This window comes from Trachymyrmex septentrionalis, unplaced genomic scaffold (genome assembly GCF_001594115.1).
Source record: "Trachymyrmex septentrionalis isolate Tsep2-gDNA-1 unplaced genomic scaffold, Tsep1.0 scaffold20, whole genome shotgun sequence".
NCBI classification, from domain to species: domain Eukaryota; kingdom Metazoa; phylum Arthropoda; class Insecta; order Hymenoptera; family Formicidae; genus Trachymyrmex; species Trachymyrmex septentrionalis.
The window spans coordinates 5,932,354-5,950,545 of record NW_017305180.1 but is presented as its reverse complement, the minus strand read 5'-3'; the positions used below and the strand labels follow the sequence as shown (position 1 = coordinate 5,950,545).

The 18,192-nt window shown below is 32.8% G+C and overlaps 2 protein-coding genes across 14 annotated transcripts in view; both read left to right on the top strand.

Moving 5' to 3' along the window:
* The first annotated feature begins 1,022 nt into the window (after nucleotides 1-1,022).
* Nucleotides 1,023-18,192, top strand: part of LOC108747800 (protein retinal degeneration B) — a 34,357-nt gene continuing 17,187 nt past the window's right edge. For 7 of the 11 annotated variants that reach the window (XR_001939267.1, XR_001939266.1, XM_018485599.1 and 4 more), the window contains exons 1-2: nucleotides 1,023-1,170; nucleotides 17,171-17,413. Coding sequence is in view for 9 of the 11 variants with exons in the window: in XM_018485599.1 (XP_018341101.1) it covers nucleotides 17,336-17,413 (78 nt within the window). In the remaining 2 variants the exon portion in view is untranslated. Of the gene's footprint in view, nucleotides 1,171-13,281; nucleotides 13,328-14,068; nucleotides 14,231-14,286; nucleotides 14,358-15,128; nucleotides 15,198-17,170; nucleotides 17,414-18,192 lie in introns of those variants that run through there. The other 4 variants (XM_018485594.1, XM_018485591.1, XM_018485592.1 and 1 more) reach the window with 4 other exon arrangements.
* On the top strand, nucleotides 5,997-12,169 carry LOC108747801 (cytochrome c oxidase subunit 6A1, mitochondrial-like). Of its 3 annotated transcripts, none has more exons than XM_018485602.1 (4): nucleotides 5,997-6,169; nucleotides 8,500-8,854; nucleotides 9,751-9,908; nucleotides 11,901-12,169. In XM_018485602.1, exons 2-4 carry the CDS (start codon nucleotides 8,611-8,613, stop codon nucleotides 12,015-12,017), a joined length of 519 nt encoding a protein of 172 aa, XP_018341104.1. In that variant the 5' UTR covers nucleotides 5,997-6,169; nucleotides 8,500-8,610; the 3' UTR covers nucleotides 12,018-12,169. The 3 variants fall into 3 exon arrangements, with proteins under 3 accessions (XP_018341104.1, XP_018341103.1, XP_018341102.1); XM_018485601.1 differs by lacking the exon at nucleotides 5,997-6,169 and adding an exon at nucleotides 7,081-7,195; XM_018485600.1 differs by lacking the exon at nucleotides 5,997-6,169 and having other exon boundaries at nucleotides 8,462-8,854.

The window sequence follows — 18,192 nt, the reverse complement described above, 5'->3', positions numbered from 1 at the left end:
CGTTGCATGACTTTCGTTCAATAATGATTGATTTCGAAGATAGATAAAAATAATAATTAGTAAAAAAATGTGAAAAAAGATGTTCGATTTATTTTTTATAAAGCAAATTTAGGCATTATATATTTTAAAAGAATTTTAGAATTTAAATGTTTGATAAGTTCAAAGACGCATAAGTGAAATCGCAAAGATTTAAAAATTAAGAAATTAAAAATAGTACTGTGGTTTATACATCAATTTAAGAAATTTGATAATTATTACCGAAATGTGTAATATATAAAGTTAAATAGTAAAATGGGTGATTTTGAAGAATTTAAAAATTCGACAATTTTAAAGTTGATTGGTTTGATGAAAAAGACAGGAGACTGAAAGTAAACATTTAAATATCGGTAAACAAAAAATATCACAGTTAGTCAATGTATAAATGTTCTAAGAAACTTATAATTGTTAAAAAAAAGTATATAAAATTGAATATACACATTAAAAGTATATATGATATTGTGGAATTGAAGAATTTGAAAATTTCAGAGTTGAATCGTGCAAACGTTTGATAAATTCAAGGATGTGGAACTTCTTAAAATCTACATTCGCGTAGATCGAAAACTCAAAAATACTACTAAATTAGGATTTATATATGTATTTGTCAAGAAATTCGTAATTACTATTGAATATATATATAACATAAAAACTGAAAGTATAGATAATAAAGAAAGTATAAATATAACATTATGGAATCGAAGAACTTGAAAATTTTATACAGAATTGAACGACAAATTCGAGGACGCTCAAAGTTTGCGAAGATTTATAGATCGAGAATCTAAAAATATAAGGAGATTGAAAGATTCGAACATTTCAAGGTGCCTTTAACGCTATTGTACAAAGCTATAAAGATGTCAAAAGCATACATTTTTTGTTCGTTCGATTGTATCAAAGATACTAGATACGGCATTGCTGTTCGACAGCGCAGGCGTCGAAGAAGCTGCCTTATCAACCGAGATTACATCCCAACGGAGGGTCTTGCCTTGGCCGCGTTCGAGGAGTCGTCGCGTGAAAATGCCGGGGAACACCTTGCGGCCACAAGATCGTCGCGTGTGATCGTTCGTATGTAAATCCCCGCGAATACACCTAAAATTGGAGCACCTATCGGCGATCGAGAAGCTTATTGGGGAATCGGTAAGTTGGCAATCGATTGATGTGTTTTGACGTGTGCGTACAATCGAGCGACAAATCTACTGCATGTCTGGCGAACGGCAGAAAATTGTCGGCGAATTGCGAAACGGCGCGCGTAATCGTCATGGTAAGTCGTTGAGCTATTTTATAGCTTGTATTCCGGTGATCAATGATGATAGACAGTAACGTACGAAAGAATTAGAGAAGGGAACGGGAATGAAGAAAAGAAGTGCTAAGAAGAAGAAGGAAAGCACGTGCGAAAAATATTTAGAGAGGATTTTTTATGCAGAGACTGTTCCTTTTCTCTTTTTCTCTTTCTTTCTTGGAAATGTTTTCCTACGTGAGTATTTGACCACAGCTGTTATATATACAATATATATTTTTTATATCAATTTATTAGTTTATTAATTAAAAATATTAATGAATATTAATGATAACTTAGAAAAATTTAATATTCTAAGTATTAAATTAGTTAGTGATTAATTATTTCCTTTGAGTATTAAAAATATTGTTTCTAATATTAAAAAAAGTAATTAATTATTAACCAATTTATTACACTACACAATATTAAATTTCTCGAAAGAAAACCGGGAAGATAAATAAGATAAAATCATATAAAATAATTCTATTGTGTTTACCGATAAAATTATCTGTTTCATCGGTTGGAAGATTTTGTGATGTTAGAAATCATAGTTGTAAGTGCGCATAAGATGATGCTAACTTCATATTACGATTTTCCAAATAACTTCGAAAGATTCCTTTATTTATTCTCTCAATATTACTTTAATATTTAAGTTATTTTATATATCATAGATATATAGAACTTCGGTGAAATTGATTCTACTTACTACTTAGAAAACGTAGTATTTGTGAGACAGAGCGTCATTAATTAGCTTAATATAATTAATTTATGACATAACGTGATTTATAATACTCGTAGTATTGCTTAGGACAGATTTAGGAATTATAATTTATTTCACTGATGTTGCTGCGTACATCTCAGACGATTAGTCATCGTCAGAATTGTTCATATTCATGGATTCACAGATACTTGGCTTCATGAATTCAAAATCCATTGACCTTTGTATTTGCATATCCTTGAGTTAAATCTTTAGATCAACTAAATTATTTTATAATGGTTGCTTCAACAAATTGTGGATTTAGATTTTAGATCCGAAAATTGTTTGTTCTAATTTCATAAAATTGATAAATATCACTTGTTTGAATTTAGAGACACATTATATAAATAAAACCACTTTTATATCATTATTAAAAAAATATATTATTATGTAATTAGCAAGTTTTATTTTTAGGAAGTTTTTGCTAGTTTGATCTTCATTATGTATGATTATGCGTTTTATTTTATTGCAGATATAGCTTTATGGATAGCTCTTCAAATATTATAATATCATATTTTCAATTGTTTTTATCTTACTTTTCATTCAGATAAACTTTCTGTTAAATGATCTTGTGCATTTTTAATTGTATTATTAATTGTAAATATAGTACAATAAGATTACCTCATAAAAATTTATTAAATATAATTTGTAGTTATTATCAGTTATAGAATTTTTTTTAGTCGCTGTGACTAATAGAAATTTTGGATTTATAAATCTTCGATTATTAGTCGCAGTTTGTCGTAAATTTTGTTTTCGCTAATACAAACTTAGAGCGATTTGAGTGAAGAAAATAGTTTATTACTTTTAACGTGCTTTTTTAATCTGTCCCTGTCATTATTTTGAAAACAAACGTTTTCCAATCGCGCAATCACGCTTTTCGCTTTTCACACTTGGGACTCGTTTTGACATTTGCTATTAATGCTCCACTTTGTGGAAAATGTCGCGCCCGTGGTGTCCAGTGCAAATAACCGCACTCGTGTCTCGTTATTATTTTACTCCAGTTGACGGAGGACATCACAATGTTGACGTCACTTCGATTGAACGAGAGCGAACTTCTAGTATCTCCCTCTCTCTTTAAGAGACGTCATAAATGACGTCAGATATTTGGAAAATCGATTAAGTATAGGCTCGTCCCAATTTTCAACAGAAAAGTTTAATAATAGCCTAATAGTGAAGAGGGGATAACGAGATTCCAAGATAAAGAATAATAGGATTTATTTCTTTATCTATTTCTTTTTCTACCTAAAAGAGTGATTGCATTAATTCTGTTTGAAAATAGATTAATTAGAATTTTCGAATTGAACCTATTATAATTTTAGTTGACCTGAATTCTAATTGATGTGATCGGAATCTTCTCTGTCTCATCCATTTTCAACCAGAAATTTTTCTCAGTGCGTGTTATATCTATATATTAGTGCGAATATATATCTTTGCGTTCATATTAATCATTTTCTTTTCTATTTATATCAAATATCCTATTTTTTTTTAGTTTTATTGTCCTAAAAATGTTCTATTCATTAAAACAAATAAATATAAAGAAAGAAATAATTTTATATCAGCTTCATCAAGAAAAAAAATCACTTATGAGTGATGAAAACACTTACAGAGAAAGCTCGTTGAAGAAAAAGTGCTACTTTAGTACTTTCAATTATTCATTCTATCTGTTTAATTATGTGATATGGCAAGCCTGTTGTTATATTGCGGTTAATGGAGATGTACCACATATATGTATACAACGCGGCCTCGGAGAATCTCGCGTGCCGAGCGACGCAATTAGGTTTGCGCAGCTGAATGATGGGCTATGATAAACCGCATATGTCCACTACTAATTATGATCTACAATAATTAGAAATTGAGACTCAAGAAGCATGGTCGATTTGTTTTCCGACAACGTTCGTGCTTCGAAACGAGAAACTCTCTTAGCGGTTAATAATAAGTACGTGACGAGAATAAATGCAGAAGATGCTTTTAAGATTGAGCATGCATTAGGATTGAAGAGAAAAATCTCGAAAAATTATCTAACACTTATCTCTCATCATTGACCTATAAGTCTGATAAATTTATAAATTAATACAAATTTGCTTAATTTCTTGCTTCGCAGAATTTCATCCCTATAGACTTTTTTTTTATTTTAAGGACTTTTCCAATAAGTTGTTAACTTGATTTTACATTTCTCTGTTTTCAACTTGATTCTTTAATTCTTTGGGTCTATAATTAATATATAAATTTACTTAATTTCTTGCTTCGCAGAATTTCACCCCTATAGACTTTTTTTTATTTTAAGGACTTTTCCAATAAGTTGTTAACTTGATTTTACATTTCTCTGTTTTCAACTTGATTCTTTAATTCTTTGGGTCTATAATTAATATATAAATTTACTTAATTTCTTGCTTCGCAGAATTTCACCCCTATAGACTTTTTTTTATTTTAAGGACTTTTCCAATAAGTTGTTAACTTGATTTTACGTTTCTCTGTTTTCAACTTGATTCTTTAATTCTTTGGGTCTATACGTATTCAGAATTTTTCTTTCTATTTTCAGAGCTTTGTTCTCATGAAACTTCCAACTCTCTGAATCCATTGTTTCGCGTATTTTTTTTAAACGATCTCTTGATTCTGCAAAATTGTGGAATACATCACACGAGGATTTAATAAATAATCTTTGGTATAAAAAAAAAAAAATTTATATTATATATTTATATTATACATACGCGTTGTGGGTTCTCTTATTTCTAGCTACATGTATAATACGTCGTACATTTGATGAACGAATGAATAATATTATCTCTTCAAAAAATGAAAACCTTATTTTAACAAGTATATTGAGTATATACATAGATCATACATATATCATTTGTCTTAGAAGTATAAATAATATTTTAGTAATGATTTAATTAATAATCAAGAAATAATAAATCAAGATTTATAAATATAAATAACAAAATCGTATTTCGGAATTAATTTTGAGCGGATCTTATATCAAGTATCTTGCTAGGTATGTTTAAAATTAGAATAATGACCATAATCTTTAATTATTTGACAGTAAAATTTTAAAAGGTATGAAAAATATGATATAAATTTTAATTTATCTCTTACTTTTCGTTGAAAAAGAATCGTTCTTTTGTCAAACGTGCACATTATGAAGTCTTCTATATACTTGATTTCAAGGAAGAATAAAGTAAATGTAACGCAGAAATCTTTTTCATGCTGCAATGGTAATTGCAAACACATCTTCATATTACAATAAAGCAGTACAAGTCGCTTTTTGAGAATTCTAATGGCAAAGGAGACATTTATATATTTTTTAAGCGATATATGAAATCGTGGTACTTATGCATTTGGAATATTTTTGCTTGCGTCTTATTTTTATTTGCAAATGTCACTGCGAAAATACAAGGGGGAGGGGAGGATGCATTACGTTTAATTACTGGAGAGAATCAAGGATATGAAGTAAAGAAGAAAAAAGGAAGTGAAGGAAATTAACGAACATCAAGGTCTTAACCTTTTAAGCAAAAACTCATTTGTTCAGCAAATTGATACGTAGATCTTTTATGCGTCGTACACATTTCGGCCGGATGTTAGGTCACACCAGGAGTGTGCCTACTCTCGGAGGGTGAAAAGGAAACTTCGACCCGCCCTTTTGAAATGTCAAAGGTTGCCGCGCAAGTCGCATCGACGTACCCCCGTTTCCCAGGAAAGCAGCTCCGTGCGAATCTGGCAGCATTGTCTCTACTCGTTCGCAGGATAATTCTCTATCATCCGCGAGAAAGCAAACAAGCAGAAAAATAATATTTCAGACATCTGTTTAAAAAAATATTAATACGGATCTCAATAACAATCTTAAGATCAATAATAATGCGCTCCGATTTGGGACACATATTCATACATATTTATCAATAAAACAAATAAACATCAACGAGGCGTCAACGGGAAGGAAATCATGCATAATTCATGATGGATTTCCATTCCGTCGAAAATCAAGTTTACGAAGTTTAATCGAATAAGTATTGTAAATCTCTTTCCATATATAGGTCAATATTATAACAAATGCGGGGAACGGAAAGTCTTATAAAAAAGACGCATAATCGATGGCCGATACATTTCTGGTAAATGTGCAAATAAGTTAAAAGTGGGCGTTCTTTTTTTATCGACAAAAAAACTCCTATGTCTGTCGGGGTTAATAATAATCTTAACGATTCGCCGTGATCGATGCTCGGAGCCTTTGATATTTTCGCACAATTATTGTATTAATACCGTACCGGAATATCCGAGCCACGCTTCTCTCGAAAGGTCAGACCGGTGACATTACAATTCCATCGAATTCTGAAAATTTCCCATTCGTCGACCGCGAAGTGAAAAGACAAATATTCGCGACATCTGAGAGACGTAATTAAATGCCACGTGAAAGATTCCGAGGCAGAATTGAAGCTCGAGCCCTTTGTCGTCGGCTCGCAAACAATTTTATTTTCCTTCGTTCGCTCGATATTCAGTCTTTATGGGAATGGAAGGCCAAATATAGTTTCTTGGCGAGTGACGCCGGATATTGCGACTAGGACTAAATTTAGGTGTGCAGGCCTATATTACCCCTCTCGCTTCTTTAGAGAACGTTATACAAATATATACGAAACCCTTTTTTTACACTCATATTAGATTTATAATCTGAACAGAACGTTTTTTTTCGTCGTAATATTTTGCATACATTATATAATAATTATATGTTACTATATATTTGTTATTATATTATCATAAAATCATCATATTATTTTATAATTACATTATAAAATTATAATTACAATTATGTATTATAATAATGTATAATAATAATATAATAATTATATAATTGTATTTTACATACTTTTTTTTCTCATCAGATTAACTCTGATGACAAGTATTATTATTATTATTATTATATTCAGATAAAAAAGTTATTTTGAAGAAACGATTGCGACCGAGCTTTCCAAGAAAATATTTGATCGAAGAGGAATATGTGTTGCGAGAGGTAAATATGAAAATATTGGAAAATCTAGAAAAGCAGGTGGCGGACTGTTTACCAGCTTCCGTCTGGTCCAAACATAGTGACGTATCGATAAAGTGCGGATTAAGCGATGTTCCTGTTTATCACGCATCCGTTCGTAAGCGCGACGTCTTCCTGCTTAAGTGCACTCTGCCATTAATCTCATCTTCTGGAGGGATTAAACGGACACATTTTCTTCGACGTCTCGTTAGTCGTTGCCTTAACAAAGAGTATCGAACCGTTGCTTTTAGGGTTTCGCAATTGAGTGTCGTATTACTTAACCCAAATAACACATGTCACAAATCCAAGTTTATCTTCTGTTTTTCATAGATCCTACGTTTTCTTGCGCACATAAAAATATCCATTTTTTTATCTATGCCCATTTCCATCAATGTAGATGAACTTTTTAATCCTGGTTCTCAATCTGTTTCTAAGAATTAATAAAAAAATAAAGAATAGATTGAACCGAGATTAAAAATTAATTTAACTACTTGGTAGAGCGGGCATCAGTTATTTATTCGTACCATAGATCTAATAAACTATACATTCCCTGTGATTTTAGCATCTCTCTGCTCCATTAGAAATAATTGAACATATCAGCATCTCTATTCAACTCGACTACGTTAAAGAGAAAGAGAAGGAGAGAAATATTCAAGCTACATCACTCTTTCTAAACTGATAGTGACAACTTCATAGGGATGTGCAATTCTTATTACGTCCATAAGTCTATTCACGTTGTATGAAATCTCTTAAGAAGAAAAAGATTTTTCTTCTTAAAAGGAGATAAATATATTTGGACATTGAAGAGAGAGAAAGCGAAGATGCTGAGTGCAAAAAGTACAAGCAAACAGACTTCGTGATAGAAGAAAATGATAGGTCTATTGCTTGTACTTTTTGTATCTTAGAAGTTCTTGTTGTATTTTTGTAACCTTCGCTTTCTCTCTTTTCAACGTCCGAACGTATATTTATCTCGTTTTAAGTGCAAACATTTTTTTAGAATTTTATACAACGCGAACATTGTAGATCTATAATAATAGCGTTAACATACTAGAATAACCAATCAAATTTGAGCCCAAATTTATTTCCCTACTGCGCATTCACGGAAATATTACACCTATCTTATTCCTGATTACGTGTATGGTTTATACTGAATTTTCAGCAATTCGCTACTCAATGGCCGCGTTCAGCAAAACACAACAGTTTTGTAACTGTTTTATGATTGTCTGCTGAGATAGGATCACTCTCTAGATCTAAAAGTATAATCCAATCAACGCGAAGAAAATTTCCAACAGTTGCAAAATAAAAACGTCCTGCTAAATCTGAATGCAATCACTTTTCCGGCTGTTAAACCATACATGTCAATGGACTATCGCGAAATAATCGTGACAGTAACCTTAAAAAAAAAAACCTCCCTGTGGTTAGAATCCTTAGGTCTCGATTGCGCCTTTCATCTCGAATTTCCCTTGAGAGAATCCGAAAACGCAACCAAGAGGATTCGTAAGGCGATACACGAGACGTAACATTCGTTGAAAGATGTCATTCGCTCGTATCTGGAGACTGTCCGATTTGCGATGCCTAACATTTCGACATTTCCGACGAAAGCTCGGCATATCCGAGAGATCGAAGGGCTGCGACTCGCGAACATCTCGAGAAACCGATCCATGTTCCTCGTCGAAGGATGATGAGTACTGTCCTCCTTGCCCATCATGCCCTCCGCCGTGGAGACCATCGTGTCCTCCTCCCCGGTGTGGGCCATCAATTTATTACCCGCACGTCGGTAATGTTGGAAATTCCTTTAAGCGTATCTCTCGAATAAACTTTCTCTATAAATTCGTAACTTGGCGCACTCGGAATTCTGCGGCGCTGAGATTTAGATGACTTGAAATTAGAACGAAATGCGAACGATGATCGAAATGGAGGCTGTATATGCGAAAAAGAACGGTTTTGTTAAAGAATTTAATCATTTAGCTAAATCTGAAAATCATTTTGTTCGGTCATCAAAATAATTATGCGTTAATGACAATGCTGCGAGATGTTTTAACATTCTAGCGATTCTCTTCAGAATTTGAGTGTCTTACGTAATTAATTTTGACGTTTCAAACAAAATTATTCTTAGATGTCTATGGCTAAATTTTTAGGTACTTCAATAAAAGCGTTTTTTTCCATGTATAGGAAAATGAGAAAGGACAAAATCATATGTTACTCTAGAAAAATATAACTTTGGGTTTAAACTATTATAAATTTCGTTTATTATATACGCGTGTAAAATATAAAAGATAACATAATTATTTTTTTAATATACGTAAATTAAATACAAAATTTGCAAAAGGAGAGAAAGTTATTAAATATCATATACTTTAATCAAATTCATATTTTTCTCAATTTCCTGCAAATTGAAACAAAATTTGAATACAAGTAATTAATGTTATCAGTAATAATTCGATATCTAATTGAATTTGCTTTATTTTAATATTTCGCTTCTTTATTTCGATATTGCACGTTCATCAAGAGAAATATTTCATAGATTGAAAATTTGGCACGAATTTAATTTATCGTTAAGAGAGATGCCGAGTGCAATGCTGCAATGCAATTTAATTTCGCCGTGCAAATTCCTAGCAATATACATTATTAACAATCGCATATGTAAATAACAATACGATTGTTTCTGAATAGATCCACGCAAGCAGGCATTTTGGCGTATACTGTCCCTCTGCGTCGCGTTACCGATCGTCGTGATCATGTCGGCAGTTACTTATGCACGTGTTAAAGAAAAAGCGAAGAAGCCGAGGGAACCGTTCCAGGATCTCCCGTACATGTATCGTCGGACTAAGGTTCTAGTTGGTCTCATTTGTTAGAACTGTCAAGAGAAATAAGACTTAAGGAATCTTTCTACTGTTACAATCCGGTGGTTGCCTGAACTTAGATTCTCGTGTGAATCTCGTTTTATAAATGTCGAATTTTATGATTGATTCTTTATCAGCGAGAGTTTAATCGTTGACGAAGAATCAAACAATTGTATTTCGTATATAAAATCATTGCAGATTAATTACAGAGCGATTGTAGATCGCTCACGAAATTTATTATTCTATTCTGCAACTGAGTTGATCAAATATGAAGATGAGATATTATTGATCTGCCATTAAATCGCATAGTATTGTTCTTGTAGAATTTATATTACGAATTGCATTGATTAAGTATAAAGTTGAACAATAAGATATGTATTTGCTTTTGCATTTTTGATGCACAATGAAAGTGAAAAAGCAAATCAATTTTGATCAATCTATTTTGAAAATATTATTTTTCAAATATTCAATGCACAACTGTTTAAAGAATTTATATCCATATTTTTTTCAAATTTTGCAAGATGATTCTAGAATTTAAATCTTTATTCGGTTACATTTATTTATTATGATAGTTTGTTGTATCTCTTTGATAGCCGGACCAATTTTTTTGGTGGTTTCAGTTGCACTGTCTGACAGAATTTTATCTTTTTTTTTGCAACACAAATGTGAAAGGTCATTTTTGACTAAAAATATGGACAAAAATTTGACTAGTCACAATTTTGAAAAAAAATGGGATTGAAAAAAATAAAAAACGATGATTTGAAAGTTTTCGTGACATTGTGGCACCGATATCTTATTTTTTTCTAAATTTCATTAATGTCACGCAAAAATATCAATTTGTAGTTTTAAAATGCATTTTAATTCGTTTTGATATGATTTTTCATTTCCGAGTTATATATATTGTAGATACACGTGTTACGTAGGAAAAGAATTATTTTTCAAATTGTTATATTTTGAAAACGAAAACACCACATCACATTGAAATGAATTAAAATGCATTATACACTGTAAAAAATAAAATGTTAATTTTTACTTAAAGACGTTTAGTGGACTTTCTGAGACATGCAAAAACACTTTTGTGTTAATTTTAACATTTTGTATGTCGCAGATAGTCTATTAAACATCTTTAAAATAAAATTAACGTTTTATTTTTTACAATATAAAATTGAAAATTGATACTTTCACGTGATATTAATAAAATTTAAGAAAAAATTTGATACTAATGCTACAACGTCATGAAAATCCTCAAAATCATTATTTTTTATTACTTTGATGCCACTTTTCTTAAAATTGTGACGTGCTAGTTAAATTTTGTTAACGGATTTGTTTTTATAAGGCAAAAATACGGAAATGTCTATTTACATTTGTACTGCAAAAATTGTGTTGGACAGCGTTATCGATTAATGAAGACCCATAATTCTACTGACCTTACTCCAATTTGCCTATACAATAAATTTCATTATAATTTTTCCTGCACTGAGAAAAATTTTTGATTGAAAGTAAACGCACCATAAGATATTGACTGTAGATATTAATCAGAATTTTGGTTATCTCTAAACTAGAATTATCATAGGTTTAATCAGAAAATTCTGATTTGTTCATTTTCAACTAGAATTCCAATTGACAACAAATTAAAGCAATCAGACTCTTTTTTTCAGTATATATTTCATAAAATTTGCAAAAGAGAGGACAATGGAAGAAAACTCCATTTCTTCTAATTTTGGATCTGTGAACAGAGTCATTTTCCAGTTTTATTACTCCTCTTTTTAAAAAAGATTTAAGTCAATCTTTTTTAGTGACTCGAGACAAAATTATTTGTTTATCTATCTAGAAATCAAGAAACCGTAAAATTGCTCATCTGTCAGAGGCTTCACGCAATAGATAGTAAATCAATCGTGATCTACTTTACAAATTCTCTGAATATTCGATGCGTGAAATGCTAAGAGATCCGCATGTATACCTTCCTTTTCTCTTTCACAGCCATTTCCTTGGGGCGATGGCAATCACTCGTTCTTTCATAATCCCGTGATGAATCCAATACCGCCGCATGGTTATGAAGTCGAAGATCCGAATGCACCCAAGAAAGCGGGCAATTAGTAGAAGCGTGGGAATAACTTGGTCCTGCTAGTGGCAGCTGAAAATAGCGGCGAGACAAATATGACAGCTTGTCTGCTCGACACGCGGCGATCGTTTTAATTTTTAATCGTTTCTTGTCGCTTTAGCGAGAGAGAGAGAGAGAGAGAGAGAGAGAGAGAGAGAGAGAGAGAGAGAGAGACGAATATTACATGTGAAATATTAAATTTTAAATGGAGCTTTAATTAAAGCTTAAGACTCTCGATTGCGTAAAGTGATTGCAGCTCGTTCATTACTTACGATTCGATAACATTTATTTATTTGAAATTATTACGGAAATAATTGTTTGAAATCCCTGTATAAAAGTTTAAATAAAAAAAATTCCCAAAGAGTCACTTTGTTAAAATTGTTTCTCTTACATTATTTTGTCTTCCAACATCGAGGTTCTATTTTTCTCCGCGTTTTATAGATCGTTTTAGTCTATTAAATTTAAGCTTGTAAAAAAAATTGGGAAACAACGGCTCTTTACAATTTTCAGATTTTAAAAGATGCACAGAAAAATTCATACTGTAAGTTACAAGCAAGTAATTGCTTGTTTCAAGTATTTAAAAAATTCATATTCCGCAAATTTATTATAAAAGTTTATCGCAAGCATCAAATTTATTCAAAGTGTATTCTGCATCCTATAATAAATTTATATAATCCTTCAATTAAGATTATTAAAACAAATTGCTTATTACATAAAGTCGTTTCTTCGATCAGTCTTATAACATTCTTCAAAAGAAAATAAATTCTTGTTTTGAATAATACAATGAGTATTTTAAAAATTTATAATAAGTATATTTTATTATCAAATTCTTTGTTAAAGATAATCGTTACTTAAAAAAACGTGAATCGAGTAACCATTTTTCTTAGCGATAGAATAATATTTTTCTGTATGATGTAAGTACTTGTGGAATCCTGCGGGAGGCTCGGAAGAGGTATCAAAAGGTATCAAAAGGTGCAGGATATTTTCAAGATATCTCGCTGTCGAATTATGATGGCGAATATCCCGAAAGGGTTAAAATGACTCCGACAGTGACAAGACTCGCACGCCGGTATCGCGGCGTCGCGACGCCGTTTTTAGTCTCGCCTTCTCGCGAAGGTTCGCCGGCGCGCGAGTGGCGCAGCTGGTCTCGCGCCTTCTTGGTCGTTCGGGGGCGATCAATAGACCGGGTGGCGGTGGAGGACGGTGGTTGTCCGGGCAGTGGCGAGTTAACCACCCCGGCGTCACATTTCTATTATCTAACAACAATCTCCAGTATCACGTCTCCATTATCTGGAAACGATCCCCGGTGAGATCTCCCGTACCTATATCCGCCACGTAGATAAGAGTTATCTTCGAGGTGTCATTATGAATATTGAATCGTCAATATGACACTCCTCATTTCGGAGATGCGCATACGGAGATCTGTAAATGTGTCGATTGTCTTTCACATTACTTGAAGATAAATCTTGGTAATCTTCGAGATTATTCTTTTCAACGTCATTACGCGATTACGAAGAAGCGGTTCCTTCATGGAGAATTCTTCAGCAAATTGCTTTTGCAATATTTTATTCGTTCTTACACGATATTACTGGTACACACGAGAGATATTACTGGTACACTTTTATATCATACATTACGATTATAAAAGTGCACTGGTGATACATCGGTGTAAAACGTAAAAGCATGCAAAATGCAGAATTTAAAAGTACGTATCTTACACGCAAACAACGATAGTATACATAAACCTGTCCTTTAAATCTTTTCATAATTGACGAAAAAAAAAAAAGAGATAGCCGTCGCCCCCGGACTATATGACGTGCGTAAATTACAACGGTGTACGCGTGCGAGTTCTTTGTTGTAAAATAACATGTTTGTTCATTGGCGCCGTTTAATTTACGGCCCTGCCCGCGGGCTCGTCGGGTCGCGAGGTGCGAGCTCCGATTGGCCGGCAGCGATTTCGCGGGTTCGACGAGTCGCGCGTGCGATCGCGCCGCCAATCGAGCAGCCTTCCTCCGTTTCCTCCGTTCAGTTCAGTCGGTGGCGACGCGTCGCCGTGTTCGCGTGTCGTGTGTTCACGTGTGTGTCTTTCGCTGTCACTTAGTCCCATCGTCGTCGAGCCGCCCCCCTTAGTACCCTTCAATCGCGCCCTCGCCGTCCCCTCTGTGACATCATTCGCATCATTTGACGTCATTGTTTAACCCTTTTATCGGTAATTTGGGCCGCCTGCCTTTTTTTTTTGTCAAAAGCGTTCCTTCCTTTTAATCGAATTGACGTGAACTCGTGCAGTATAAAAATAAATGCATGAATACGTTTCTTAATTGATTGCAACGCAATAGGTATGAGTTTTGTATGTATGTTTCTTTATTCTCTTTGATGTTGAGATTTAAAACAATTCTTGAGTTTACATCGTCGCGATACTGTTACTTCTGTGAGAAGTAATGCTATACCCTTTACAATTTCGGAAAAGGATCGTAATAAACATAATACGATAATGTACATTAATTCATTGTTGTAAAAATAATTTATATTCGAAGGGATTATATTTACTAAGATTTTTTAAAGTTTTTCTTTCCTCGCAATTTATTATTAACTGCAATAATCTGCTTCACATCTCATTTATTGTGTCACTTAAAGCTTACTTTTTTATTAAATTAACAATTTTTCTTTTGATTAATAATAATTTTAGGGTTTTATTTCTGAAAATGTTATATATAATGTGTACTATATATACTATACGTATATACTATACGTATATACAATTATACGTAAGTTATTTTTTTCTATTAAATTATTTTTTTATCTGCAATCAAAAATGATTTAATAGAAAAACTGTTTTTAAAGTAAAAATCAAATTCATTCACTGAAACTCGCGTGCAGGGAAGCTACACAAATTGAATTCCCCTTGCAATTTTTCGCGCTTGAGTGAAGCGACGAATGAATTTTAGCGATTAAAGTATCAGTTACCGTTCACGTGTGAACGTAATCGCAAATTTCTCCGAATTGAAGTAACGGAGTGACACGCGCGTTCTCGCGTCCCGATTCCGTGTATCTCACTTCCGCGAAGCGAACTTTAATCGGGACACGGGAAAGATGTAAAAAGCCGAAAGTAACTCCGGAAACTGCGCCGTGCGTTGGTGTGTCCGACGTTATCATCGACATCTACCCGCTCGCACAGAGTAAGCGTGTATTTATACGGAATTCACAGAACGGCAATTAAAGTTTGCAATTTTGTTTGTGGATGGGTGTATCTTATACGTGTGTGCGTGCGTATGTGTTTACAGGTACGCTCGTAGTTTCATGAATACGAATTTTGCAGCGAGTCGATCTGTACCGCGTAATTGCCGGCTGCTAATTTCGCACGCGGGAGCTGACTCGCGTATAAATAAACATTTTGCGTATTGTTGTGTTGCTTCTGTCTGGATGCGAGAACGCAGTTGCTTCCTATCGTCAATTATTCGCTTTAAATCAACGGTATTTTGGAGAATTTTCATAAAACAATATTTTTCGCGCAAAATTAGGAATAACGATGGAGAACGAATTAAAATGTGATATCTTTGAGGTATTAAATTATAACGAATTGTCTTTCTGTTCACAAATTTGTACAAATAATAATGTACTTGAGATACGCAGTGATATTTTTAAGAAACGCTTGTCTCAGAATGTGATATATATATAATTTTAAATGAAGGAAATAAAATAAAAATATTGAAATTATATGATAATTTATATGACTGTTGACAATGTAATTAACAATTCTTGATTTACATTGGAAATATATGTGAATATTAATTCATTATTCAATGCTGCACACAATTATTATTTCGTTTGGCAAATCATTTATGTACCAAGGCCATATTCATCTGTATAATATAGTTGCATAAATAGCTATTGTTTACTAAATGCATTGATAAAAACCTTGTTACGCAAGCTTAAATCTTTTAGATTTTAGACACGGATTTATATTGTTCGCGTTGATTATTAATGGCTACTTTTAACTATGATTAAGCACCGGAAACTACGAATATTTCCGGCACAGTAAACATTCGTATCAAAAAGGATGTGATATTTACGTATCGCTGAACTTGCGATACGATCGACGTGGTTAATGTTCACCATAACGCGAATCCTGCAATCAAGACGACCTATCAAAGAACTTAATTAATCAAAAAAAAAAAAAAGATCCAGCAGCGCACAGCTCGAGTATAACATAATAGAAGTTCTCGGCACCTATTAATTTTCTTCATTTTTTTATATACTTTTTTAAATAAACGAGTTATAATTAAAGTCGCATGCCTCTCATTCAATTCTAAAGTATCCTTTAATTGTGCAATCCAGTTTCTCACAGTTGAAAGAACACATTTTTGTTACACGATTGTTTCATCGGCAGTATTTATCAATATGTCGATATTATTATCGAATTGTCATGAAGTATGACGCTTGTAAGAGTATAGAATAGATAATACACTGAGAAAAATGTTTGATTGAAAATGGACGAAATGGAAAATTTTGATTATATGAATCAGAATCCTGGATTGTCACAACTAGTATTCTATTATATAATTGTAAGATTTAATTAAGAAATTCTGATTCATCCATTTTCAATCAGAATTTCAATTAATCCAACCAATCGTTTTTCTCGGTATAAACAATAGAAGATAAATTATTGATAATACTTTTGAGGCTTCCTTGGTTTTTTTTTCAAGGAAATTTACAGGTTATCTCCGTATCTTAAATATCTATATCTCTCATCGAGTGGTGTAAACATTACAGTTTACTTCAGTGCGAGAAATATCAGGTTGCTTCTCGCTCTGATGAAGTTTCACTGCATCGTTCATGACGTTGCATGCACGTTGACATTAAAATGATGTATCAAGACAACTCGTAAACCGCCTTCGTAACTTCCTTGAAGAAGAAATTCTTTTTCTTTCGTATTTGCCTTTTATTTTTCCCTCTACTGATTTACTTTCCGTCTGCCTTTTTCCAAGTGGGCTTCACTATCCTGGAGATTGCATCAAGATCATTATTATGTGATATGAGCGCGTGAAATCGGAGGGTTCTCGAATACTATCCGTGAAGCAATCGTAGCGCTCTACTTTAAATTCAGACCGATGTAACGCGATATGAAGATATCTTCTTTCTTCCATTGCAGAAGATTATACTTGACGACGCAAAATGGAGACATCACTCGTGATCCTCGGTGAGAAAAACCTCTCGAGATGTCGCGAAAACGTCGAACGCGGTGGCGTCCAGTATATCTGAAGGGGAGATGCACTTTACGAAGATGCACGGGTGATACAGGACAGGCTCCGACAAAATGTTGATCAAGGAGTATCGCATACCGTTGCCTCTCACGGTAGAGGAGTATCGAATCGCTCAGCTGTACATGATAGCGGTAATTATCGCAATTAGCCAGTCGCATCGACACACACACAGTAAAGTACACACTGTGTGCGAGTAATAATTACTTCGAGTATTTGACCAAAACTGTATATATCTATAAATCTATCGTAAGTTCATCACAAGCATTAGGAAAGTTATTTAAAATATGTTTTGAATCCTAGTGGGTTTAATACTTCAATCAAGATTATTAAATTAAAACAAATTTGATTTGCTTATTATATAAAATCACTTTTTCAATCAAATTTATAATATTCTTAAGCAAAGATTCTTGTTTTGAGTTGTATCATAATAAGTGTTTTAAAAATTAGTAACAATTACATTTTAAGATTATCAAGAAAATATTCTTTGTTAAAGATAATCGTTAAAAGGAAGAGTAAATTAAAGTAGATAATTATTTATCTTAACAATAGAATGATATTTTTCTGTATGCACACTTCGCAAGAAAGGACAGCAGCGCGATAATTTTATTTATCATTAATTGAGATTTATTTATATTTCGCATGTTTTATACGAATCTATAAACATTTACTTTCTACAATTTACGAAAACTAGGCGTGAATTACAGAGAGTTTATTTTAGACGCAACCGTAACTCCCTGATTTCTGTTTTTACGAGTTTGATTTATTCTGACTTGTCTATTTTCTGCTGAGTTTATTTGTGCACGTTTGATTTCATGATGCAAACTCATATCGAATATTAGTTGTCAATTATTGTTGATGCGTATTAGCCGTAATGAATTGTATATTACTGATCAATACTGATTCTAATGTG

Excerpts from the sequence above, each read along its gene's own strand:
- LOC108747801 (XM_018485602.1), top strand. The coding sequence starts at position 8,611 with ATGTCATTCGCTCGTATCTGGAGACTGTCCGATTTGCGATGCCTAACA. Across the intron at positions 8,855-9,750 it reads AATTTATTACCCGCACGTCG|ATCCACGCAAGCAGGCATTT; the intron begins GTAATGTTGGAA and ends GTTTCTGAATAG. Across the intron at positions 9,909-11,900 it reads ACATGTATCGTCGGACTAAG|CCATTTCCTTGGGGCGATGG; the intron begins GTTCTAGTTGGT and ends TCTCTTTCACAG.